This window comes from Pan paniscus, chromosome 12, assembly GCF_029289425.2.
Source record: "Pan paniscus chromosome 12, NHGRI_mPanPan1-v2.0_pri, whole genome shotgun sequence".
In the NCBI taxonomy this organism is placed as follows: domain Eukaryota; kingdom Metazoa; phylum Chordata; class Mammalia; order Primates; family Hominidae; genus Pan; species Pan paniscus.
This window is the reverse complement of record NC_073261.2, coordinates 52,463,979-52,490,974: the sequence shown is the minus strand read 5'-3', so window position 1 is coordinate 52,490,974 and position 26,996 is coordinate 52,463,979. Positions and strand designations below refer to the sequence as shown.

The 26,996-nt window shown below is 45.1% G+C and overlaps 1 protein-coding gene across 3 annotated transcripts; it reads left to right on the top strand.

Moving 5' to 3' along the window:
• ACTG2 (actin gamma 2, smooth muscle) lies at positions 1–26,954 on the top strand. Of its 3 annotated transcripts, XM_003810357.2 has the most exons (9): positions 1–95; positions 8,326–8,487; positions 9,365–9,493; positions 15,637–15,747; positions 16,019–16,103; positions 20,490–20,651; positions 21,685–21,876; positions 23,880–24,061; positions 26,733–26,954. In XM_003810357.2, exons 2-9 carry the CDS (start codon positions 8,362–8,364, stop codon positions 26,874–26,876), a joined length of 1,131 nt encoding a protein of 376 aa, XP_003810405.1. In that variant the 5' UTR covers positions 1–95; positions 8,326–8,361; the 3' UTR covers positions 26,877–26,954. The 3 variants fall into 3 exon arrangements, with proteins under 3 accessions (XP_003810405.1, XP_003810407.1, XP_054963767.1); XM_003810359.2 differs by lacking the exon at positions 9,365–9,493; XM_055107792.1 differs by lacking the exons at positions 1–95; positions 8,326–8,487 and adding an exon at positions 9,629–9,772 and having other exon boundaries at positions 9,362–9,493.
• Positions 26,955–26,996: the final 42 nt, after the last annotated feature.

The following is a 26,996-nucleotide window of genomic DNA, read 5'->3' as shown; positions in this document are numbered from 1 at the left end:
AGAAGATCCGCCTCTGGGGTTTTATATTGCTCTGGTATTCATGCCAAAGACACACCAGCCCTCAGTCACTGGGAGAAGAACCTCTCATACCCTCGGTGAGTACTGTACGGCTTTTGCCACCTCTTCCTTTCCGGGGCTGCCTGGCCTCCTGGGTGCGGGAGGTGCCTCCAGATTGGCCTGGCTTCTGTGACGCTGGCCCAGATCACACACCAGGGCCCTTGGTGGGCAGCGACACCTGCAAGCATACTGCAGCCTGCTGAGAAAAGGCGTATCTGGCCATGGGACATCCTGGGGCAGGGGCAGCTTGGAACCGTGCTCCCTGCCTCCGAATGGGAACTGGTGGGATATAATGCCTGCAGTCTCTACTAGCCCTGCTCCCCAGGGCCAGTGCAGATCCACACCCTGATGTCCTTTGTTTTGGGTTAGAATGTCTGGGAGGCTGTTTTAGGGGAACATATACTTTGCAGAAAAGCAGCTTTTCAGAATACTTGAGTCAAAGCCAACAGTGGTCCTGGTGTCTGTGAGCTGTTTAGTCCATGAAATGTCTGTGCTGGGAATGGGAGGGTATTTTCTTCAGGTCCCCTGTGGGTCTCTCTGTCCTCTGATCTGTGCTTGGCTGAGGAGAATGGAGGGTTTCTGCAGTCCTTGAAGGCTCTAGGATCATTGGGGGATGGAGAAAATTCCACTTGCCCTGTGGCATCATGAGGTTTCAGGGTAGAAGGAACTTGGGACCCATCTAGTTCATTCTCCTCTGATGAGGACATTGAGGCCTAGAGACATACAGCCACTCATCCAAAAGACTCACACCCAACTGTGACCCATTTGCAGATGTCATTACTCCCCCCAACCCACCCAACACACACACAACACATGCACAAAGAATTAAGAGGAAGATGAGACGAAGGGGCCACTTCTATGTTTGGCATCAGAATTCACTAGCATCTCTTCACAGGTGAGGCAGGCTGGGTGTGGCAGTGCAGGCCTTGAAGGCAGACTGTCAGGCTAACCAAGTTACTGAGCGACCTCAGCTTCCTCACCTGTAAAATGGGGGCAAGAATAATAATATCTACTTGGCGATGGTGTGAGGGTTAAACGAGAGAATGCGTATATACAGCACTCAGCTCAAGGCTGTCAGGGCCCGGCCCTGAGTTCTCAAACTTTAAGAATCACCTGGAGTGCTTGTTAAAACACAGATTGCCCCATGCCCCACCCCAGATTCTGATTCCAGTAGGCCGAGATATGGCCTGATACTTGGAATTCCTAACAAGCTCCCAGGCGACGCTGAAGCTGCTGGTCTGGGACCACACTTTGTACAGGGAGGCTCTAAGTGCTCAGTTTGATTACTTGAATGTGGGTTTGGACTCTGATACTAACCCTTGGGCTGAAAAGAGGAAGAGCTTCCTGTGGCAGAGATGGATGGGTGCTGGAGAAACTGCAATGAACAGCAAGATCCTACATGCCAGGCCTGAGAAAAGGGGATGGGCCATGTGACATCATGACCTTGGGGCGAGATATCTTTCCTCTTTCCCCTTGTTCATTCTGCCAACATTTATTGAGCACTGATTATGGGCCAGGCACTGTCTCTGCTCCTTAGGGACAGTGGAGAGGCTTCTGCAGTTACTGGAAGAGACAGATAAACAGATGAGAACCATGGAGCAAATAAGTACACGAAAGGGGTAAAGGCCAGGAGGAGCCCATCACTCAACCCAGGAGTTATCAGGGAAGACTTCCTGGAGGAAGAGGTGCCTGAGCTTGGTCCTTCCTGGTAAAGAGGAAGCATGGTCTTTGGGACTCAAGTGGCTCAACTCCACTGAATTTAGATGGCAAGGCAGGAATCAGGTAAAACTAAATTCAGAGGGGTCCGCAGGGCTGGATTACAAGGGCTTTAGACTCTAAAGGATCAGGCTATGGGGAGCCATGGAAGGGTTTTAATCTGGAGGGTATCTGTTGAAGGGGCTGCTTTGGCAGCTGTGAGGAGAGTGGACTGGAACAGGGCAAGAGCGCTACTGTAGCATGCGGTGGTCCTGAGCTGGTGGCATGGGTGCCGTGCAGGTAGAAGTAAGAAGGGCTGGTGATAGGTTGGGAGGGAAGAGGGCGGCACCAGGGCATTGGGCATGGGCTCAGGGTGGGTGGTGTGAGTCTGTGAGGGCAGCTCCGGGCAGAGGCTGCTGATGAGAGCAGTCCTGGAGGTGTGGAGTTGGGGTGCCAGGGGGGTTTTGGTGGGGGAGATGCACAGCAGGCTCTGCAGGCCTAGAGCTCAAGAGAGGGGTCTGGACAGGAGCAGAGCCAGGGGAGTGAATGGAAGGCCGGGTAAGAGCCAGAAGATAAGGCACCCACGACAGATTGTGGAGGATCCAAAATATTACTCAGCAGAGTTGTTTTTAATTGAACTCATGTATATATATGAACCTAGTGAAGATATCCTGAAGTTAATTAGAGGTGCTGTTATAATTTTCCACCATGGCAGTGTTTTTCATAGACAATTTCTCTCTGCCAGGGTTTCTGATGGTTTGTATATACGTGTAGGCAAATAATAAAAGGCAGAGACGCAGCTGCTTACATGTCACTTGAAGCCCTCACCCAAAAACCTGTCCCCAACTATTGTTTGAAATCTCATCATCGCAGAGGCCCTCCGTTTAGGCCTAACACTTTCTGTCAAAATGAAAATGTCTTTGAGAACTGACATAAATTCAACTTTCAGTAGTCATTGATGTGTGAAATGGATCATTCAATTCCTTTCAATATGACAGGCTTCATCCTGGGAGCAAGTTTTGATGGAGAAGAGTAAGAGAGATTAATAAGAATCATTTTTCTTTACAGCCCTTGATGACAGGGATTGACGAGGCCCAGATAGTAAATATTTTAGGCTTTCGGAGCCTGAAGGTCATTGTCAAAAGTACTCAATTCTACCATTGTAACAAAAGCAGCCATAGATAATATGTAAGTGAATGGATGTGGCTGTGTTTCAGTAAGACTTTATTTATTAGACTCTGAGATTTGAATGTCATATAATTTCCACAGGTAATGAAATATTTTTCTTCCTTTGCTTTTTTCTCAACCGTTTGAAAATGTAGGGCCGGGTGCAGTGCTTGCACCTGTAATCTCAACACTTTGGGATGCCAAGGCAGTAGGACAACTGGAGGCCAGGAGTTTGAGACCAGCCTGGGCAACATAGCAAGACCCTGTTTCAACAAAAAAAAATTTTTTTTTGAAATTAGCAGAATGTAGTGGCCACGCCAGCCACATGCCTGCCATCCCAGCTCCTAGGATGAGGAGAAAGGATCCTTGAGCTCAGGAGTTCAAGCCTGCAGTGAGCTTGATGGTGCCACTGGACTCAATGCCTAGGTGACAGAGTGAGGCCCAGTATCTCAAAAAAAAAAAAAAGGAAAAACCATTCTGAGATATAGGCCATACAGAAACAGGCCGGAATTTGCCTACCCTGATTTACAATGTCTACGGCACCTTCATTTCCGTTCTGTCATCTTGTGAGATAGATACTATCATTTCCATGTTCTAGCAGAGGAAACTAAGGCCCAGGGAAGGAAGGGACTGGGCTGTGGGAAAGGGGAACCAGGAGGGAGAAGAGGGTAAAGGAAGGAGGAGCAGTGGGAGGATTTCTAGAGCCAAACTTGTCTCCTTTGAGGTGCTGGGGAGGGTGGATTTTAACAGCTCTGCCCTCACATTGGGTTTGAGGTGGCCAGGGAGACGGGTGAGTGAGCAAATGACTTGCATTCATTATGTCTTTGGTTTCTGGCCACCTTTGGGGCAAGGGGAATAAAAGCTTCATTCCTGAGTCAGTGAGAGCTTCAGTGAAGCCCAGATGTCATTCGTGCTGAAAGAACCAGAACAACTCTCTGCTCCCTGCCAAGCATGAAGCGGTTGTGACCCCAGGAAACCACAGTGACTTTGACTCTGGTTCAGCTGATATGCTCGAGTCTAGCCACAAATTACCAGAAAGCAGCTGAGGAAAGTTTAGAATTTCTCCTGGCAGAGACGGTCCACGAGTCTGGCTCCAGGGTGAACCCCTTCTTCCCAGAGCAGCACGGGGCCCTTTGGAGGCTCGACTCCGCCAGCCCTCCCACTGCCTTCCCCACCCTCACTTCTGTTGAGTTTTGCCTTCAAAATAGCAGACTCCAAGCCACCTGAAGGGCTGCAGAACGGCGTTGTTGACAGCTTCAAGTCGCCTTGTGGCTTGTCTCAGCTGCTGCTGTGCTTTGGAAACGAAATTCCAGGCTCTCCCTCTTTCTGTGTGTGGGAAACACCGGAGAGAGTTTGGGGAGGGAGACAAAAGGGCCCATTGAAAACCCAGACAGGCTTGAACTGTAAGTCACACCGGAGAGAGGGATGCTGAGGGGACCCTAGAGGGAGGCAGTCTCGGAGCACAGCTTTGCCTCTTTGGCTACTTCCTCGCTTTGGAGGTTGCTTTCCCCTCAAAGTGGACCACCTGCTAGAACAGGGCAGCACTGCTGTTCACTGGCCAGCTTGGAGAGAAGACTGCCCATGTGATTCTAAGTCAGGCCCTTGTGACTGAACCACCATGAGGCTGGACTGTGGGGACTCGGGTATCCCAGAGGCAGAGCACACCTCCCTCAGGTCTGGGAGGGGGGCCACTCAGACAGCAACATTGTCATTCAACATCTATTGAACACCTACTGTCTTAATCCGTGTTTGTTGCTACCACAGAATATGAGAGACTGGGTTATTTATAAACAATGGAAATGTATTTCTCAAAGTTCTGGAGGCTGGGACATCCAAGATCAAGGCACCAGCAGATTCAGTGTCTGTCTGGTGAGAGCCCAGAGTCTGCTTCCAAGGTGGCACCTTGTTGCTGCACTGTTACGTGGCAGAAGGGCAAGAGAGAGCGAGAAGGGACCAAGTTCGCCCTTTTATAAAAAAACCCATTCTTGAGAAGGACATTAGTCCATCCAAGAGGGCAGAACCCTGCTGTTAAAATTGGTAACTAAATTTCAACATGAGTTTTGAGGGGGACAAACATTCAAACCATAGCACCGCCTATGTGTTAAACACCCACTTAGGTGCTGGGGCTGTAAAAAGTAAATCTAGGCGTGGCCCTGGCACAGGAGGGACTCCATTTCATAGAGAGAAAAGAACACAGACCCTTTTGTTTTAGGGTGCTTGCTGCCAACAGCTCTGGAGAGACAGGCTGAAGCAAAAACACCAAACATGGAGAAGTTATGACAGTTCCCCAAAGTAGTGACGAAGGCACATCTCAGGCTTGGGAAGTGTCCTCGGTGGGTGCCAGGCCTGCCTTTCCCAGCCTCTTCTCGGTGAAGAGATCTCTGGCTAAGTTCTTTACCTTCTCTGAGATTTGGAACATACTGCTGTTTCACCTACCAAAGCAACTTGCACCTTTTCTATTGTATTAAATATTTTAGTTTCTCCACTGTACGGAGGCTTCCAGCAATTAGTTTACAAGCCAACTTATTTACTATTCGGTAACTTTTTTTGATATTGAGATTGTTCCTAATTTTGATCATTTTAAACAAAGGTGTGAAAACAGGCCAAATCTTTTCATTCACTCATGACTGTTTCACAAAGATAGATTCGTAGAAGTGCTTTTGGGGAGTCAAAAGGTGTGTACATCTTTAAGGCTTTTAATAAGTATTTTCAAATTCCCTTTCAGAAAAGTAGTACAATTTAACACTCACAAGCAGTGAATGTGAAGCCAATTCTCCATACCTTTGCCAGCAAGGGTGGCCCCAAGAACCACACACAGTACCCCAGCTAAGGGCAAAGTTAGCTTTTATCCTGGCCATAGCACACTGCTGACGGTCAACAAGACACCAAGTCCTGCTCACAGATGCTAAACAGAGCTTTCTTTTTTCTTTTCTTTTTTTTTTTTTTTTTGAGATGGAGTCTTGCTTGTTGCCCAGGCTGGAGTGCAGTGGCTCGATCTTGGCTCACTGCAAGCTCCGCCTCCCGGGTTCACGCCATTCTCCTGCCTCAGCCTCCCGAGTAGCTGGGACTACAAGCACCCGCCACCATGCCTGGCTAATTTTTTTTTTTTTTTTGTATTTTTAGTAGAGACGGGGTTTCACCATGTTAGCCAGGATGGTCTTGATCTCCTGATGTTGTGATCCGCCCACCTTGGCCTCCCAAAGTGCTGGGATTACAGGCGTGAGCCACTGTGCCCGGCCACAAGAACTTTCACAGTTTGGTGATTGAAACCCACAATATAGGAATTCATATTCATTTCATTAAATTTAACCTTGGCTGTGTGTGGTGGGTCACTTGTAATCTCAGCACTTTGGGAGGCTGAGGCAGGAGAATCACTTGAACCCAGGAGTTCAGACCAGCCTGGGCAACAGAGGGAGACTCTGTTTCTACAGAAAAAAAATTTTATATCAGCCAGCCATAGGGCATGCCTGTGATCCCAGCTACTTGGGATGCTGAGGTGGGAGGATCGCTTGGGCCCGGGAGGTCGAGTCTGCAGTGAACTGTGTTCTTGCCACTGTACTGCAGCTTGGGTGACAGAACAAGACCCCATCTCAAAAAAATATATATATATCTTTTGATTCAGCTCATTTTCTGTGCCTTTTGAGATCTTCTTGGATTTTTATTCTTTCACCCAGTGTATTTAATATTACTCTCTCCCGCTGTTTTATCTGAAAACTTTATCAACCTGTGCTTTATATTTTCATTCAATTCGTTTATAAAAATGTCACATGAGAAAGGGTCAAGAGTAGAGCCCTGGGACATATTGCTGCCTCCTCATTGACATTGACTGAGGCAGCTGCAAATATACCAAATTGTATTATTGCTTAGTATATGGCTTTATCAAGAGGGATATCCTATTCTGGACCTTGTGGGCTGGTTTAGAGAGTGAGGACTCATCACTGGGGCTATGGGAGACATAAGGATCAGCAGAGACAGAGGCAAAGCTGGATTTAAGAAGTCACAGCAGGCCTCTCCCCTAGTATGAGCCTTGCTTTGAACATATCTGGGAAGGGCTTCCTTTTAGTCTTGAAAATGTTTACAAGCCTCTGCTCAGCGTCTACCTAGCCTTCAGACCTCGCGTTCTCAGGCCTGTGGTGCTGTCTCCTCTCTGCTTCAGTATGGTCTTCTCTGTCCAGCTTCTGCATGAGGCCATCTGGGGCCAAGGGTCACAGGTTTTAGAAGTTCCCCTCTCCCCGCTCCATGCCATAGGCACCTGCAATCGCACATCCCGGATAAAACTTCAGCCGGCCTTCTCTTTATGTGCCTGGCACCTCTCTTTTCTCTGGGCTTTTGGAAGTCTGCCTGCCCAGCCCCTCAGCTGGGGCCTTCCCCACTTCTGCCCCACCCCACTGGGTCCTCCCAGGGTAGGAGGCAATATCTGACTGTCTTCCGAGGCTCTGTTGCTTCTCCTTCATCACCAAATGCCAGGAATTTGTCAGATGCTGTTTGTAACTTAAAGGAAAGAAAGAAAAAGAAAAAGATACAGGAAGGAAGGAAGGCAGAAAAAGAGAAAGAAAGAGTGCGTGCAGCAGATGTTGGGAAAGTTAATTTCTTCATTATTTTGCATCCATCCCAATTCGGATCTCAGCATGGGGTAGGGAATCCTCTGTTGTCCCCATCTGTCGAGGCAACAAACGGTGAGTCCCATCATGGAGTCCCTTCTTTTCCTGTCTCCTCCCAGAGTGCCCCTTCCTCATCAAGGTGCTTCTACCCTTAGGAGTGTACATTTCACCTATAACCACTGCCTATTTTTTCCTAGTGATATGTTATGCTATTGATTTTTAATTATATAAACTATATGCAAATGCAGCCTCCTTGTAAAAAAATTAAAATATTATAGATATAACCCAGCACTTCTTCTCCCAGTTCCTTTCCACACTCCCAGAGGTAATCATGATAATCAGTTTGCTAGGTGTCCTTCCAGAACTTTTAGCTTCTTTCTTTGGCTTGTATATGGCCACCTTCTCACTGCATCCTCCCGTGGCCTACCCTCTGCATGCATCTGGATCCTAATTTCCTCTTCTTATAAAGACACCCATTGTACTGGAGTAGTCATACTGGATGACAGCCATATTGCATTAATCTCATTTTAACTTAATTACCTCTTTAAAGACCCTATCTCCAAATACATTCACCTTCTGTGTACTGGGGATTAGGACTTCAACATGAATTTTTGGGGGGACACAATTCACAATTCAGGGCAGAGGGAGGAGGCTCAACTGCCAGTGAGTGGGAGGCCAAGCCCATGCCTGTCCCTCCTGGAAGTGTGCCCTGGTTGCAGGTAGGGTCAGACCCCAAAGCCAAGAAACTGTCTCCAAACTGATTTGACAAGTGGCTGACTAGTTCTCTTCTCCCCCAAATCCCAAGGTGCTCCAGTCCCCAGCTCACTCGGCCACACACACCATGTGTGAAGAGGAGACCACCGCGCTCGTGTGTGACAATGGCTCTGGCCTGTGCAAGGCAGGCTTCGCAGGAGATGATGCCCCCCGGGCTGTCTTCCCCTCCATCGTGGGCCGCCCTCGCCACCAGGTGCGTGCTCATCTGGATACCACCAGGCTTTGAGCCACTAGGAGTAAGCGCTGCACTGTGGAGACCCTGCTGAGCTGGGGGTTAGGGGAAGGAAGTAAGTGTGTGTGTGTGTGTGTGTGTGTGTCTGTGCATGCGCATGTGTGCGTGCATGCCAGGTGTAGGGAGTTCTTTTCCGATTAACTGATAGAGCAGGACCCTTTAAATAGAAATATCCAGGGCCAAAACCAATATACATCAGGCACACAATGACACTATTATGTCTGGCTTACATTTGGGGGGTTGCCAGGTTTGGAAAAATTAATTTATATGGGATTGAACAAGCCTCTTGCCTTTAAGAAATTTACACTTTGTGAAGAAATACACATAACTAACCAGAGATCATGGGCTGTAATAGAGGTAAAATATTTCACAGGAAGGGAAAGGTGTCACAGAAAAAGTAATATCTGAGAATAAGAAGGATTTCAGCAGGTGGAGAGAATAGCAAAGATTTGGAGATCTAAGCAGGCACAGGGGACTTGAGGAGGATACATACAAGTCGTGTGTGTGTGTGTGTGTGTGTGTGTGTGTGTGTGTGTGTGTCTGTGTGTAGTAGGATAAGGGAAAGAAGTGTATGGGAGGGGCTTGTTTTATCTCAGAAAACATCATTGTCTGAAGAGAAAGAAGAAAGGCCACCACACAAGAAATCCTCCACCTTCTCTTCCTGACACCTTCATACTCACTGGCATCTGCTCCATCCTGTCTCCTGCTATCCTGTTTCCGGGGGAAGAAAGGCTGTTTTTCCCATCCTTATCCTTCTTCAGAGACCTTCCAGTGCCTGAATCCCTCTGTGTGGAGCCCTCAGCCAATTCATTTCTCTTTTCTTCTCTTTGCATTGCAGGGTGTGATGGTGGGAATGGGCCAGAAAGACAGCTATGTGGGGGATGAGGCTCAGAGCAAGCGAGGGATCCTAACTCTCAAATACCCCATTGAACACGGCATCATCACCAACTGGGATGACATGGAGAAGGTATCTGTAGGCTTCCCCTTAATGAGCCTGCTTTAATGATCACCCATCGTCATGACCCTCGTATTCATAGGCCACTGTGCTCTGTCAACTCTCCCTCTAAAATGCTTCTCACTTCTGTCTTTCCTTTCTTTTCAGCCCCACGACCATTTCTCCAACCTAGGCTGCCAACATCTCTCCCTGGACTATTGCAATGGCTTCCTGGCTGATTTCTTGGTCTCTTGCCCTCATTCACCGAATTAATTCTCTACACTGCTGCAAAACTGATCTTTCTAAACACAGGTCAGCTCATGTCACTCACCTCCTCAGAAATCTTCAGTAGCTCTTCATTAACCAACAGGGGGTTCCTAACTCCCCGTCTTGGCATTGGAGGACCTTTCCCTGCCTGATCCCCGCGATCATCTTTTCCTGCAATATTTACTCAGGCCAGTGCTCACCCCTTCTTTAAAATGCTGGTGCTGGCTCAAGAGAGGCAAACAGCCATCTCTCTCATTCTTATCTTCCCTGTCAAGACTTCACATAGGTGGACTGATGCTAGACTATGATGATGAGTCTCCAGTGAAAGTTTTTAAGTAGAACTCTCTCAGGGTTTCTAGAAGCATTTTTGTTTAAGAAACTATTGTGGGGGGAGCGGGATTTTTAAATGGTGGAGCTCATGGTAAACAAAATTATGTGTGCAAAATGTTAATAGAGCCTTTCTAATATTCTTGTGATTAACTCTGGTGACAGTTGGCTGAGTGTTCTTGTTTCTGCAACGCCTGTCTTTGGAAATGTGATAGGGGGCTTATTGAGCAGACTGCAACTGGAAATGAGGAATGTTGACTTGAAGTCTGTAATTCACTTATACTTTTCTCTAAATCCTAGACTGAGTCACTCAATGTGAGATAAGTACTGCACATAAAATGCAATAGATTTCACATTATACAGTGGAGTGGGTAAGAGCACAGACATTAGAGGCAATGGCAGGAAATCCAGGTGCAAATCCCACCCTATAAGTCTTAGTTTTCCCATTTGTAAAGTGAAGATAAAAAACACTTTGTGCATTAGGTTGCTTTGGAGATTGAATTAGCTAAATGCTTAGTATAATCCCAAGGCATGGAACATACTTATGTGCTCAATAAGTGACACATATGATTCATATATATGTAACAGTATCTAATTTAAAAACATAATAGGCCAGGCGCGGTGGCTTACGCCTGTAATCCCAGCACTTTGGGAGACCGAGGCGGGTGGATCACAAAATCAGGAGTTTGAGACCAACCTGGCCAACATGATGAAACCCCATCTCTACTAAAAATACAAAAATTAGCTGGACATGGTGGCGGGTGCCTGTAATCCCAGCTACTCGGGAGGCTGAGGCAGGAGAATCGCTTGAACCCGGGAGGCAGAGGTTGCAGTGAGCCGAGATTGTGCCACTGCACTCCACCGCGGGCGACAGAGTGAGACTCCGTCTCAAAAAAAAAAAAACAAAAAAAACCCCACATAATAGAGGCCAGTGGCTCATGCCTGTAATCCCAACACTTTGGGAAGCCAAGGCAGGAGGATAGCTTGAGGCCAGCCTGGGCAACATGGTGAGACCCTATCTCTATGAAATAAAAATGTGAAAATTCACTGGGCATGGTAACACATGACTGTGGTCTCAGCTATTCAGGAGGCTGAGGCATGAGAATCACTTGAGCCCAGGTGGTGGAGGCTGCAGTGAGCTGTATTCACGCCACTGCACTCCAGCCTGGGTGATAGAGTGAGACCATGTCTCAAAAAAAAAAAAAAAAAAGAAAGGAAGGAAGGAAGAAAACATAATAGACAAATAATAGACAAACTATTTTATTCACAGTAGTGACAACGTGTGAACTCTTTAAAGAAACCCTTAAAAATAAATTATGTGCCTTAAGGCCGGGCACAGTGGCTCATACCTGTAATCCCAGCACTTTGGGAGGCTGAGGCAGGTGGATCACTTGAGGCCAGCCTGGCCAACCAACATGGTGAAATCCTGCCTCTACTAAACAATAATTAGCTGGATGTGGTGGTTAGCACCTGTCGTCCCAGCTACTCCAGAGGCTGAGGCAGGTGAATCACTTAAACTTGGGAGGTGGAGGTTTCAGTGAGCCAAGATCGCATCACTGCACTCCAGCCTGGGCAACAGAGTAAGACCCTATATATATATTTTTAAAAATGTATATATGTATAAATATAAAATCATTTCATTATATATATAATCATTTCATTATATATCTATAAATCATCGTGTGTGTGTGTGTGTATGTGTATATATATATATATATATATATATATATATATAATCTTGTGTGCCTTAAAAGAAAAACCAAATTGGGTAAAAGTGTCAAATGTCCTCAAATTAATTTATAGGCTCATTGCATTCCAATAAAAATTATGTGACATAATTCTAAAGTATGTTTGCAGAAATAAATAAGCAACAATTATGAGAACAAAATAAATTTTTTTAATTATGAAGGAAGACATAATGTAATAAAACACAATATAAATTATAAAGTTACAACAATTTGATAGCAGCAAAAAGGTAAAGAGGAAATATATAATAAATGAAACTTCCAGCATCAGAAAGGAGGAAAGGACTAGTCAATAAATTATTTCTGGGACAACTGATTAGTTATTTTTGGAGCTAGAGAATCTTGGTTTATAGCCCTAAGCTCATACCATTTCACCAAACACATGTCAATTAAATATAAAAGTTAAATGTAAACATTTAAATTACCAAAAATATAATACACTTAATGTGAGCATTTAATCAAATTTCTGGTAAGAGTGGTCATAGAGAAAAAGAATGACAAATTTGACTTCTTAAAAAATCGTAACTTTTAATATCTCAAAAATAACCAAATTTAAAAGCCAAATAACAAATTGCAAAACAAAAGGGCAATGAGGGATTAATATGAACAGTTAATGCAAATTGACAATTAAAAATGTGAAGTGTCCCCCAGACAAATAAAAAACAAACAGTTAATTAGCTGAACAGAAATTATGAAAAGCTGCAAATGTGAAAAAATTTAAACTCATTTGAAACAAAAAAATTGAAGTAAAATAACTAGGTATGATTTTTACCTATCAAATTATTTCATATTTTAAGAGTGAGAGCACTGAATTCAGGTAAGAATGGGGTAAAACAGCCACTTTTTTATTCTGAAGTAAAAAGTGGTTTAGCCTATTTGTTAATAACAGAAATCAGAAAGTCTTCCAATTGCCATGTTCTTTAGCCCAGTAATTCCACTTTTAGAATCTTCTTCTTTGGAAAACATCCTGAATACAAAAAATAAATTGCAATATGCACAAAGATAACTATCATAGGATTATTTATAACCAAAAATCAAAGACACCATGAATAGTAATGTGATTAAATATATGATAGTATATGATTAAATGTTATATAAGCATTTGCAAAAGTTTTAGTTTATCAAAAATAAATATTTATTATGAAAAGTAAAATAATTTGTTATAAAAACAAATTTGAACATAGTATAATAATATAATAAATAAAAGAATATGAAATAAATAATGATAGTAATAAATTTAAAAATACATAAAGACAAAAGATTAGGAAAAAGAAAAAAGCCGAAATGTTAACTGTTTGTTGTTAGGTGATGGACATAGGGGAGATTTTTATTCCATTAAAAAAATTTTTGGCCGGGCGCGGTGGCTCACGCCTGTAATCCCAGCACTTTGGGAGGCCGAGGCGGGTGGATCACGAGGTCAGGAGATTGAGACCATCCTGGCTAACACGGTGAAACCCCATCTCTACTAAAAATACAAAAAATTAGCCGGGTGTGGTGGTGGGTACCCGTAGTCCCAGCTACTCGGGAGGCTGACGCAGGAGAATGCCGTGAACCCGGGAGGCGGAGCTTACAGTGAGCTGAGATTGCGCCACTGTACTCCAGCCTGGGCGACAGAGCGAGACTCCATCTCAAAATAAAAAATAATAATAAATAAATAAATAAATATTTTGAGCTAGGATCTTCCTCTGTCGCCCAGGCCGGAGTGCAGTGGTGCAGTCATAACTCACTGCGGTCTTGGCCTCCTAGGCTCAAGGAATCCTCTTGCCTCTGTCTCCGGTGTAGCTGGGAACAGAGGTGCACACCACATCCAGTTGATTTTTAAATTTTTTGTAGAGACAGGGTCTCACTTTGTTACCCAGGCTGGTCTCCAACCCCTGGGCTCAAGCAATCTGCCTGTCTCAGCTCCCCAAAGTGCTGGGATTACAGGCATGAGTCACCACACTCGACCTTAAAAATATTTTTCTAACTTTAAAAATTATCAACATCTTTAACTTTTAAGGTATAAAAACTCCAAAAAATAAACTAAAATCAAGTGCAGATGCTTGAGCCCAACACCCAAGGATTCTGGTTCAGTGGGTCAGATGATCCCAGGTGACTCTGAGACAGGGCCTTGAGGAAGCATATTTTAAGTAGCATGGGGTCCCCTCCTTAAGACCAGTTGCTGTCCTTCAGGCTCCTGTGCAATGCTCACGGTCCAGGGCCTCTGCCTGTGCCATTCCCTCTGCCTCGGATGCCTTTTGCAGCAGCCTCTGGAGACCTTCTTTTGCCCTCAAGGCCCATTTAAATCCCTCAGATAATGAATTACTCCTACCCCTTCTTTCACTTAAAATGTGGCTTGTGTTTTTCTTTTTGTTTGTTTTGGTCTTTTTTAAACGTCTCTCTCCCCTCTGGACTTTGCAACTGAGAATTGGGTGCCATGTCTGATTCATATCTGCCCTCATCACACTTACCACCGTCTTAGCACAAACCTGGCGGTCCATAAATACATGGGTCCAATGGCATCAAATGACCCTGTGCCTCACCTCTGAGGAAACCAAAGCCCCATGTCCCTGCTACGCTTTGCCCAATCTCTCTGAAAGACTCCTTTTTGGTTGTACTTGATCACTGAAGAAGGAACTGGACACAGGAAGAAATTAACTTCCTCTAAAACAGTGGTTCTTTTTTATTTTTGAGACAGGGTTTCGCTCTGTTGCCCAGGCTGGAGTGCAGTGCCATGATCACAGCTCACTGCAGCCTTGACCTCCCGGGCTCAAGCGATCCTCCTGCCTCAGCCTCCTGAGTAGCTGAGACTACAGGCAGGCGCTACCATGCCTGGCTAATTTTTTATCTTTTTGTAGAGACAGGCCCATAGTGTGTTGCCCAGGCTAAGTTCTTAACCAGGATGATTTTGCTTCCCAAAGGACATTCGGCAATGTCTGCAGACATTTTTTATTGTCACAACTGGAAAACTGCTGCTAGCATCCAGTGGGTGGAGACCAGGGATACTGGTCGGCCCTCCACAACAAAGAATTATCCAACCTAAAATGTCATAGAGCTGCGATTGAGAAACCCTGCTTTAAAGCACCAGCCTGGCCAATAATAGCCAGTGAAAATTGAGCCCAAGTGCCTCTGTCAGATTCTCAGCAGGAGATAGTGTACACTCAGCTGGGGTTTTGAAATTGTTTGACAGTGTATACTCAGCTGGGGTTTTACAACTGGTTAAATGAATGTCCTACAGAAATGTGCATAGGGTTAAGGCAACTACAAAGGGATGTCGAGGCACCCAAGAGCCAGCAACAGAGGGAGCTCTCACACCCCTAAACATGAAGGGGTCAGGTGACGAGGGCAGTCTCATTGGAGCTTAGTGAGAGCTTGAGCTCTGAAAGAGGGTCTGCCCAACAGGAACAGTGCTCATGGAGGGCCACGCCATTGTCAGGAGATAGACCCTGACTTCTTTTGCCCTCCTACTTTCCAGCCTCTTGCAGGAATCTTCTATCAGCCAAATATAGCCAGAAGCCAGAAAGCAATGAACACTTGAGTGATACAATGTGCCTTGCATCACTCAGTGCACAAAGGCAGGGGAGAGACTGTAGGAGAGTGAAGAGGAGGGAAGGTCAAATGGAAATAATGAACACATAGAAAATACTGGTTCCAGGTCTGAGTCCTACCTGGGGCCCTGTTGAGAAGGAGTATACCCTTTAAATGTCAATCAGAAATTTCCAGGGCTGACCATTCTCCTCTCCAGATCCATCCCATCCTGCGTAACATGGTGCCACACTCTCCCAGCATGGGAATGTCAATGAGAATTTTCCAGCCATTGGGAGTCTGCCAGGCTCATATGGCTTTTGTCTCCACTAGATCTGGCACCACTCCTTCTACAATGAGCTGCGAGTAGCACCTGAAGAGCACCCCACCCTGCTCACAGAGGCTCCCCTAAATCCCAAGGCCAACAGGGAGAAGATGACCCAGGTAAGAAGCCAGGAAGACTTAAACACTGGCATAAGAATGCAACATGGATGCTTGGCCAGATACTTTCTCCCCTTCAAACATCAGTGCAACAGAACTCTCTGAGGACCTGCTATGTCTGTGGTCCATGCCAGGCCCTGGGGGAGTGGGTGTGGAATAATGAACTATCAAACTGGCATAGTTCCTGCCCTTAATGAGATTACAAACCATTCTACAGGCCAAGAAGTGCTGTGATTTTTGCCAAATAATCTTTTATTCTTCATTGTCCTTTAAGATCATGTTTGAAACCTTCAATGTCCCTGCCATGTACGTCGCCATTCAAGCTGTGCTCTCCCTCTATGCCTCTGGCCGCACGACAGGTGAGTAATCCTGTAATCCATTCCTTTTCTGACTTCAGGGGAGGTAGGGAAAAGCTGGGGTCTGGCAGAGGCTCCTGCTCAGAAGAATCAAATGGACAGCTGAAGTCCAGGCAAAATCTTTCTTAGGGATGATAGGTGAGAATGCCCATGTGGAATGCCAGATGTGAGCCTAGCTGGTATAGTTGGAAAAAACATCCAGCAAGAACTGTTTCCCTCACTGTAATAATTCCAGGAGCTTCTACACATACACACATTCCAACAATACTGGAATGTTTCTGCTTCATGAAGCAGAAAGAGTAGAACCTGTGGTGGTGGAAATGTAAGTGCAGTTACACATTGCTTAATGACAGGGATACGTTCCGAGAAATGTGTGTCATTAGGTGACTTTGTCACTGTGGGAACATCAGAGAGTGTACTTGCACAAACCTAGATGCTGTAGCCTACTACATGCCCAGGCTGTATGGCGTGGCCTATTGCTTCCAGGCTACAGACAGTATAGCATTTAACTATAATTAATACTGTAGGGAACTGTAACAGAATGGTTAGGTATTTGTATAGTTAAACATATTGAAACATAGAAAAGTTACAGTGAAAATATAATATCAAAGATAAAAAATGGTACACCTGTGTAGGGCACTTACATGAATGGAGCTTGCAAGACTACAAGTTGCTCTGGGTGGGTTAGTGAGTGAGTAGTGAGAAAATGTGAAGACCTAAAATGTTACTGTGTACTACTGTAGACTATAAACACTGTACACATCGGCTGTACTACATTTATAAAAATATTATTCTTGGCCAGGCACAGTGGCTCACACCTGAAATCCCAGCACTTTGTGAGGCTGAGGTGGGCGGATCACCTGAGGTCAGGAGTTCCAGACCAGCCTGGCCAACATGGTGAAACCCCGTCTCTACTAAAAATACAAAAATTAGTTGGATGTGGTGTCAGGCACCTGTAATCCCAGCTACTTGGGAGGCTGAGGCAGAAGAGTCACTTGAACCTGGGAGGCAGAGGTTGCAGTGAGCCAAGATCACGCCACTGCCCTCCAGCCTGTGTGACAGAGCGAGACTCCGTCTCAAAAAATATGTATATATATATATTATTCTTTCTTCAATAACAAATTAACCTTAACTTACTGTAATGTTTTTTACCTTATAAACTTTTTAATTTTTAAAGCCATTTTTACTTTTTTTGTAGTGACAGTAATAGAAAAACATCTTTTTTCGACTTTTTTTTTTTTTTTTTTTTTTGAGACGGAGCCTTGCTCTGTCACCAGGCTGGAGTGCAGTAGCGTGATCTCGGCTCATTGCAACCTCTGTCTCCCAGGTTCAAACGATTCTCCTGCCTCAGCCTCCCATGATTTTTTTTTTTTTTTTTTTTTGAGATGAAGTCTCACTCTGTCACCCAGGCTGGAGTGCAGTAGTGCGATCTCAGCTCACTGCAACCTCCGCCTCCTAGATTCAAGTGATTCTCATGCCTCAAACTCCCAAGTAGCTGGGACTACAGGAGCGTGCCACCATGCCTGGCTTTTTTTTGTCTTTTCTTTATTTAGTAGAGAAAAAAAAGGAGTACACCCTTTAAATGTCAATCAGAAATTTCCAGGGCGGACCATTCTCCTCTCCAGATCCATCTCATGTTGGCCAGGCTGGTCTCGAACTCCTGACCTCAAGTGATCTGCCCACCTCAGCCTCCCAAAGTACTGGGATTACAGGTGTGATCATCGACCCCAGCCAAAAATATTTTCTTTATTTATATCCTTTATTCTACAAGCTTTTTTCTATTAAATTTATTTTATTTTATTTTTTACTTTTAGAGCTTTTGTGATAAAAACTAAAATATACACATTAGCCTCGGCCTACACAGGTTCAGGATCATCAATACCACTGTATTTCATCTCCACATCTTGGCCCACTGGAAGGTCTTCAGGGTTAATAACATGCATGGAGCTGTCATCTCGTATGATAACAATACCTCCTTCTGGAATATCTCCGGAAGGACCTGCCTAAGGCTGTTTTACAGTCAACTTTTTATTTAATAAGTAGAAGGAATACACTTTAAAATAATGATTAAAAACATAGTATAAGAGGCTGGGTGCAGTGGCTTATGCCTGTAATCCCAGCACTTTGGGAGGCCAAGGTGGGTGGATCTCTTTAAGCTCAGGAGTTCAAGACCAGCCTGGGCAACATGGCTACAACCTATCTCTACAAAAAATACAAAAAGTTAGCCGGGCATTGGTAGCTCACGGCTGTAGTCCCAGCTACTCGGTAGGCTGAAGCTGGAGAATTGCTGGAGCCCAGGAGGCAGAGGCTGCAGTGAGGTGAGATCTCACCACTGCACTCCAGCCTGGGTGACAGAGTGAGACCCTGTCTCAAAAAAAAAATAAAAAAATAAAAGACAGTATAAGAAATACATAAGCCAGTACTAGTACCATAGTCGTTTATTATCATTTTCAAGTATGTTGTACATAATGTATGTGCTGTACTTTTATACAGCTGGCAGCACAGTAGGTTTGTTTACACCAGCATCACCACAAACACGTGAATAAAGCGTTGCCCTATGACGTGATGTCAGCTATGATGTCACTAGGCAATAAGAATTTTTCAGCTTCCTTATAATATTATGGCATCACCATTGTGTATGTGGTCCGAAGTCGACCAAAATGTCATTATGTGGACATGACTATATATGGCCTTGGTATAGAACTGTGCTCAGGGTAACAGAGGAAATCTCAAAATAAAATGGCCTTTAATAGGAACTTGACAGCTTCCATAAACATTTGTTTAAACATTCATTAATCATTTATTCACTGATTTATCCATTCATTCATCCATCATATATTTTCCATTACTCCCTACAATGTGCCAAACATGGTACCAGGACATGGGCACACACTGACAAATAAGACAGACTTTGTCATTATGGAGCTAACGGTTTAGTGGGAGATAGACAAAAGTAAAAGATAATTTCACTGCATGTGATAAGGACAATGATGGAGAAATGCATGGCATATACAGTGTCGTATCCTGTGCTTTGCACTTTGGTTTTTGTTTTTGTTTTCATTTTGAGATGCAGTTTCACTCTGTTGCCAAGACTGGAATGCAATGATGTGATCTCAGCACACCACAACCTCCACATCCTGGGTTCAAGTGATTCTCCTGCCTCAGTCTCCCGAATAGCTGGAATTACATGCACCTGCCTCTGCACCCGGCTAATTTTTGTATTTTTAGTAGCGATGGGGTTTCACCATGTTGGTCAGGCTGGTCTTGAACTCCTGACCTCAAGTGATCTGCTCCCCTCGGCCTCCCAAAGTGCTGGGATTACAGGCATGAGCCACCGTGCCCAACCTTGCACTTCGTTGCAAACATCATGTTTAATAGCCACGTGGTAGTCATTGTATGATGGTTTCATTATTTATTTATTTTACCATTTCTCTATTGCTGGAGCTTTAGGTTGCCTCTCATTTTTATTATAAAATATGCCATGATTCAGATCCTTACACAAGAGTAAGTTACTGGTTTCTGGACATTTATTTTGCATCTGGCCCTTACTGAACCATCTAACTAGGTCTAATAGTTTCTTAATTGATTCTGTTGGGTCTTCTGTATAAAACCACATTATCTGCAAATAATGACAATTTTGTTTCCCTTTGGTAGTCACACCTCCTATTTCTATTTTCTGTTTCACTGCAATTGGCTAGAACATCCTGGACAATATTAAAAAATGGTGATATTGTAATGTTTTCTCATCAGTTATGATATGGCTGTTAGATGAAGAAATATGAGGCTGGACGTAGTGGCACATGCCTGTAATCCCAGCACTTTGGGAGGCCGAGGCAGGTGGATTGCCTGAGGTCAGGAGTTCAAGACCAGCCTGGCCAACATAGTGAAACCCCACATCTACTAAAAACACAAAAAATTAGTTGGGCATGGTGGCAGGCACCTGTAATCCCAGCTACTCAGGAGGCTGAGGCAGGAGAATCACTTGAACGTAGGAGACAGAGGTTTCAGTGAGCCGAGATCATGCCATTGCACTCCAGCCTGGGCAACAAGGGCAAAACTCTGTCTCCAAAAAAAAAAAAAAAAAAAAAAAGAATATGCAATGTAGACTTAATGCAAATTGACAAGTATGCATTACCAGTAATGTGTTTCAAGGAATACAAAAAAAGGACACATTTTACTTGCCCTCCAGAGGCCTACAGTCTCAATGGGGGAAAAAAAAGTGACATACATAAAAAATAAAAAATATGATTGATGATTCTTGTGATGGGTGAATATTCTTAACTGGTAAAGGAAAATATGGTAGTCAGAGCTCATTGGTAACAGTCCTAGAAAGAGACTGATGAAAGGCAAGAATAAGATTTTTATAAGCCTGATCCTCTCTGTCCACAGGCATCGTCCTGGATTCAGGTGATGGCGTCACCCACAATGTCCCCATCTATGAAGGCTATGCCCTGCCCCATGCCATCATGCGCCTGGACCTGGCTGGCCGTGACCTCACGGACTACCTCATGAAGATCCTCACAGAGAGAGGCTATTCCTTTGTGACCACAGGTATCCAGTCCCTTTCCTGATTCTGACTGGAGCTCAGAACCAATCTGGTTTAGGACAAGAAGTTCTCAGGACCAATGAGAATTCTGTGACTCTGTGTCTTTAAACTCTCCTGAGATAGACTGAGAGGCCTTAAGCTGGGGCTAGGCCTCTGGATAAGACCAGATAGTCATGGAAGCAGTCCCTCCTTCCCCAGAGACCAGCTGCCTCTGTCCACGTCCACACCAGGACTAGGGCTAGTTTCCACAAGGCTGAATGGTAGTGAAGATCTGCTGATGCATTTCATTACCTAGGGGCACCTTTGGTTTGAGGACAAATTGAATAAGTGAGGCCCGAATTTCTAAGGGGAAGGTGTCATGTGGCCCACCTGGGCAATCGGCATTTTTTAGGTGGGAGCCTCTCTAGATTCTGTAAGATCAAACATCTGAGTCTAGACCAGAAATATGTCCTGCAAAGCCCCCAGGAAGGCCTAAGGCTTTGTCAGAAATCTCATGCAAAGTCCTGCTTGGGAATCAAGACTTGAGACTCCCTCTTTAGAAAGAGGAGTGGAAGAATTAAGATTGAATGGAGTGACGCTTGACCCTCTTCACGGCAAGTCTATCATCATCCTATGACTGAACCTAAAGTAGATGTGAGGCCAGGCGTGGTGGCTCACGCCTGTAATCCCAGTACTTTGGGAGGCCAGCAGGCAGATCACTTGAGGTCAGGAGTTCTAGACCAGCCTGGCCAACATGGTGAAATCCTGTCTCTACTGAAAACACAAAAATTAGCCGAGCTTAGTGGTGCACGCCTGTAATCCCAGCTACTTGGGAGGCTGAGGCAGGAGAATTGCTTGAACTCAGGAGGTAGAGGTTGCAGTGAGCCAAGATAGCACCACTGCACTTCAGTCTGGGTGACAGAGTGAGACTCTGTCTCAAAAAAAAAAAAAAAAAAAAGAATAAAGTGATGTGAGAAGGAGGTTTTCGTGGAGATCAAAATGGGACAACCAAACTAACAGAGCTCAGTATTCACCTTCTGTCATTTCTGCTCCTTCCAGCTGAGAGAGAAATTGTGCGAGACATCAAGGAGAAGCTGTGCTATGTGGCCCTGGATTTTGAGAATGAGATGGCCACAGCAGCTTCCTCTTCCTCCCTGGAGAAGAGCTATGAGCTGCCAGATGGGCAGGTTATCACCATTGGCAATGAGCGCTTCCGCTGCCCTGAGACCCTCTTCCAGCCTTCCTTTATTGGTGAGGTGCTGCCCACAGTCCCTGCCAATTTCAGGAGGGGAGGGTGGAGGAGTGGGTGAGGTATGGAGAGAGAAACACCAGGAGTCATGGCCACTTTGTTAATTACATACACATACCTCACATTTTCCTAGGAAGGGCCAAAAATGTATTTTAAAAAAAAATAGGGAAAATCTCATTTTAAATAAAAGGGAAAGGAAATCAAGATACAGGAAAAGCAGAACAGGAAATGTAACATGAAACTTAAGAATAAGGTTAAAACACAGAAAGTTTGTAGGCAGCAATGTAGCAAGGTCAGGTTGCAGTTTAGCAAGATTCTTCTATCTACAGTGTGGAATCATATTGCATGGATAAAAGACCAGAGGCTTGGCCAGGCGCGGTGGCTCACGCCTGTAATCCCAGCACTTTGGGAGGCCAAGGCGGATGGATCACGAGGTCAGGAGTTCAAGACCAGCCTAGCCAAGATAGTGAAACCCCATCTCTACTAAAAATACAAAAATTAGCCAGGCGCCTGTAATCCCAGATACTCGAGAGGCTGAGGCAGGAAAATCGCTTGAACCGCGGGTGGGCGCAGAGGTTGCAGTGAGCCGAGATCTCACCACTGCACTCCAGCCTGGGTGACAGAGTGAGACTCCGTCTCACAAAAAAAAAAGACTGGGGGCAGCTGGGTGCGGTGACTTACACCTGTTATCCCAGCACTTTGGGAGGCTGAGGCAGGCAGATCACTTGAGCCTGTGAGTTTGAGACCAGCCTGGGCAACATAGCGAAACCCCATCTCTATGAAAAATACAAAGTTTAGCAGGGCATGGTGGTGCATGCCCATGGTCCCAGCTACTCAGGAGGCTGAGGTGGGAGAATCACTTGAGCCACAGAGATCAAGGCTGCAGTGAGCTGTGATTGTGTCACTGCACTCCAGCCTGGGCAACAGGGTGAGATTTTGTCTCAAAAAAAAAAAAAAAAGAGTAGAGGTAAGTAGACCAGGCAGATGGCAAGAGCTAGTTTGGCGTGGCAGGACCTTTTGCCCCAGAAGACTGTGATGCCAGGCTACAGTAGCTGGATGTCAACCTGCAGGCAATGGGGGACTGTCAGATGACATGACGAGTATATCCATATAATGGAATCTTATTTGGCAATAAAAGGGAATGAAGTATTGATCCATGCTGTGACCTTGAAAACATTATACTAAGTGAAAGGAGCCACACACAGAAGACCATATGGTGTATGATTCCATTGACAGGAAACATCCAGAATAGGCAAACTTCTAAAGACAGAAAGTGGATTCACTGTTACCTAGGGCTGGGGCAGGGATGGAGGGGAAAATGGGGAGTGACCGCTATTAGGTATGGGGGTCTCTTTTGAAGGTATTAAAAATGTTCTAAAATTAGATTTTGGTGATGTTTGCTTCTGTGGATATACTGAAAATGACTGAATTATATCTCAAAAAGTTATGAAAAAAGAAAGATGATATAACAAAAGTGTTCCTTTAGAAATATGCTTCAGGCAACAGTGTAAAAGATCAGGCCGGGTGTAATGCCTCACACCTGTAATCCCAGCACTTTGGGAGGCCGAGATGAGTGGATCACAAGGTCAGGAGATGGAGACCATCCTGGTCAACATGGTGAAACCCCATCTCTACTAAAAATACAAAATTTAGCTGGGCGTGGTGGCACGTGCCTGTAATCCCAGCTACTCGGGAGGCTGAGACATGAGAATCACTTGAACCAGGGATCAGAGGTTGCAGTGAGCTGAGATCGCGCCACTGCACTCCAGCCTGGTGACAGAGCAAGACTCCATCTCAGAAAAAAAAAAAAAAGATCAATCAGAACTGGGGACAATAAAGGAAAGGCCATGACAAGGAAGGGGGTCTGATCTTATAATCCTTTTGGGAGATATTAAGGTTCTGAACTAGGGTAGTTGCAACAATCGAAGAAGGGTCATTTGAGGAGCTGGAGGTGTGCATATTTATGAAGTGATGCCTGTTGACCAGACACTGTAATCTCCACTAGGCATGGAGTCCGCTGGAATTCATGAGACAACCTACAATTCCATCATGAAGTGTGACATTGACATCCGTAAGGACTTATATGCCAACAATGTCCTCTCTGGGGGCACCACCATGTACCCTGGCATTGCTGACAGGATGCAGAAGGAGATCACAGCCCTGGCCCCCAGCACCATGAAGATCAAGGTGGGTCTTGCCTCAGTTGTCTCCATCCTGTTCTTTGTATAAAGTCTTGCCTACCTGGGAGTTCCTCGGAGGCAGGCTGCCAGACCTGATAACTTGCTGGTCTCCTGGGTTCAATATCATCCTGGACTGGAGCCAATTTTATCCTACGGAATTATGTTCCTTGGGCATTGATGGGCTGAAGACCCACTTAGCATGGATCTCAAACATAATCCCAGGAATGTCACATGAGAAGAGGCTGAAAGAATTTGGGATGATGAGAATATTATCCAGGTGTAATGGCTCATACCTGTAATCCCAGCATTTTGGAAACCCAAGGTGGGAGGATCACTTGAGCCCAGGAGTTGAAGGCCACAATGAGCTCTAACTGTGCCACTACACTCCAGCCTGTCTCTAAATATAAATTCAGATAGATCCTGTCTCTAAAAATAAATAAATAAATAAATAAATAGAATATTGAGAGGGTTAAGAAGGAAATCAGGAGATGGGAAATAGAAGGAAAGAAAAGAAGGAGGTCACACTATGGTATCTTTAAACTTTATTGCTCTGGAGGAGGGTAAAAGTTCCAAAGAGTGGATGTTTGGTCATAGGGCCAGCTCTGCTTCAAACTCAACAGGGACATTCCTTGATTCCTGCACATCTCTGATCTACTGTCCCATCTTGGCCATGCCCTTCCCCATACTGCCTCCCAACAGGGCCTCTCGCCTCCTGGGCATCTGCAGGATGGGAGCTTCTCTTCTGCCTCTGGTCTCCAAGCAGTCACACAGACATTTTTAGCTCCTTCTAGGAACTTTGCTGCTAACAGCTTTAGAGAAAGAGTTGGGAATAGAAATATCACATTGGTTGAAAGTTACAAAGTCTCACAATAAAGCTGGTCTCTGGGGAGTAGGCCTGATGTAAGGAAATGTGTTCTCAGTCAATATTCTAAGAACCTTCATGAAGGAAGGCTGCCCCGGGCCTTCCCCCTGCCTAACAGATGGTGTTCATCACAGAGAAATGGAGCAGACCAGCAGGAAACTGGTGAGAACCTGTGGGTTCTTCTCACCCAGAGCCACAGGAATGGTGCATTACTGAGGCCTGTCCTGTGGAGAGCTGTGCCAGGCCTGGGGCAGGGGCTTTTTACCAGGACTGTGTGTCAGTATACCACGCCTAGCCTCACTCCCAGATTCTGGTCCAACAAGTCTGAATTGCTCCCCCATCACCTACACTGATAAACAACCACCAGTGATCTGATGCATTTCCCGATTCATGAGCCACAGCTCTGACTTTAACAGTATGTGCCAGCCTTCATGGAGTTTAGGATCTAATTAGTAAACATTATCAATACCAGGACAATCTAAATAAAAGCGGAAGGGAAAGGACACTCTAAGCAGAGGAAGTAGAAGGAGCAAATGTGTCCAGGCAGGTGTGTGCTTATATGAGCACCTATCCAAATTGGACAGCAGGATTTGTTATAGGGGAACTGGGGGAGATGAGGCAAGTCTCAAGGACACGGAAGAACAGATTTGGGGTGGGGGTAGGGCTTATTTTTAGGATCACCAACCTAAGAGAAGCCAGAGTTTTCTCATGAGAAGTGTCCAACAATAAAATTTGTTACCTTGCTAGTGGCTGTGCATTCCCAGTCCTTGAAATAATCTGTTCAAGGAGCATTTGTGTGACTTTTGTCTGCCTGGATAATAAAATAACTTCTAAAGATCCTTCTTATTCTACAATTCCATGATCTCTGTGATTTAGGGAATATGTAAAGAGATTCTACGGTAACAACAAAAAAATCAATTTATTATCTGGTTTGCTCTAGCACTGAATTCTTAGACCCTTCCAAAACTGGAAAACTAGTTGAAGAATCATAGTCCTTCTGGATCCCCTTTGAAGTAGAGTTCAAAGTTGTTTGACCTGACAATCAATTTCTAAAAGCTAAGCCCAGGATTCCTAGTGGAAAGCATGAACAATGTAGATATAAATTTGAGGACTTCTGAGATGTAATTGGCTGATGACAGATAGCTCAAAACAGGGTTTGGGTAGACTGGTTTATACTCAGGCATGGAGGAAGCCCAGCCCAACCTGCCCATGCTTCCAAACTCCAGGCAAGAACAGAACAAGGTTCCCCTTATAGAGATTTGTATCAGTCAGCTATTGCCAAGTAACAAACAACTATGGAATCTCAGGGGCACCTAACAATGAGCATTTATTACTCGTGCATCTGCGCATCACCTGGAAGTTAGCTGATCAAGGTCAGGCTTGGCTAAGTAAGTGGCTCTGAATTAACTGCAGGTCCAGCCAGCTCAGGTCAAGTCCATATTTCTCATTAATGGGCCCAGGCTGAAGGGCTAGCTGCTCCCCAGGGGCAGCTTTTCTCATGCACATGGCAGAGCAAGAGAACATGCCCAAGTACACAAGCATATTTCAAGCCCCTGTTTGTGTTATGTCTGCTAATATCCCATTGGTCAAAGCAAACACAATGCCCAGCCTTACAGGGAGCAGTGCACTCTTCCCATGGAGGGAATAAGGGAAGAGGGGGGAAGTGAAGGTTTCGAGCAATAATCTAATCTATCACAATGTTTCTCCTGTTCTTTTCTGACCATGGGGCTCCCCTTTTCTGGGATAAGTAGATTTTTGGATACCTTGCTTATTCCCTTGGGGACTGATCATGATTCACCACATTTGTTCTTTGCAGATTATTGCTCCCCCAGAGCGGAAGTACTCAGTCTGGATCGGGGGCTCTATCCTGGCCTCTCTCTCCACCTTCCAGCAGATGTGGATCAGCAAGCCTGAGTATGATGAGGCAGGGCCCTCCATTGTCCACAGGAAGTGCTTCTAAAGTCAGAACAGGTTCTCCAAGGATCCCCTCGAGACTACTCTGTTACCAGTCATGAAACATTAAAACCTACAAGCCTTACTTCTCTGTGTGGGGCTCTTTTTTCCTGGGCTATGTCTCATA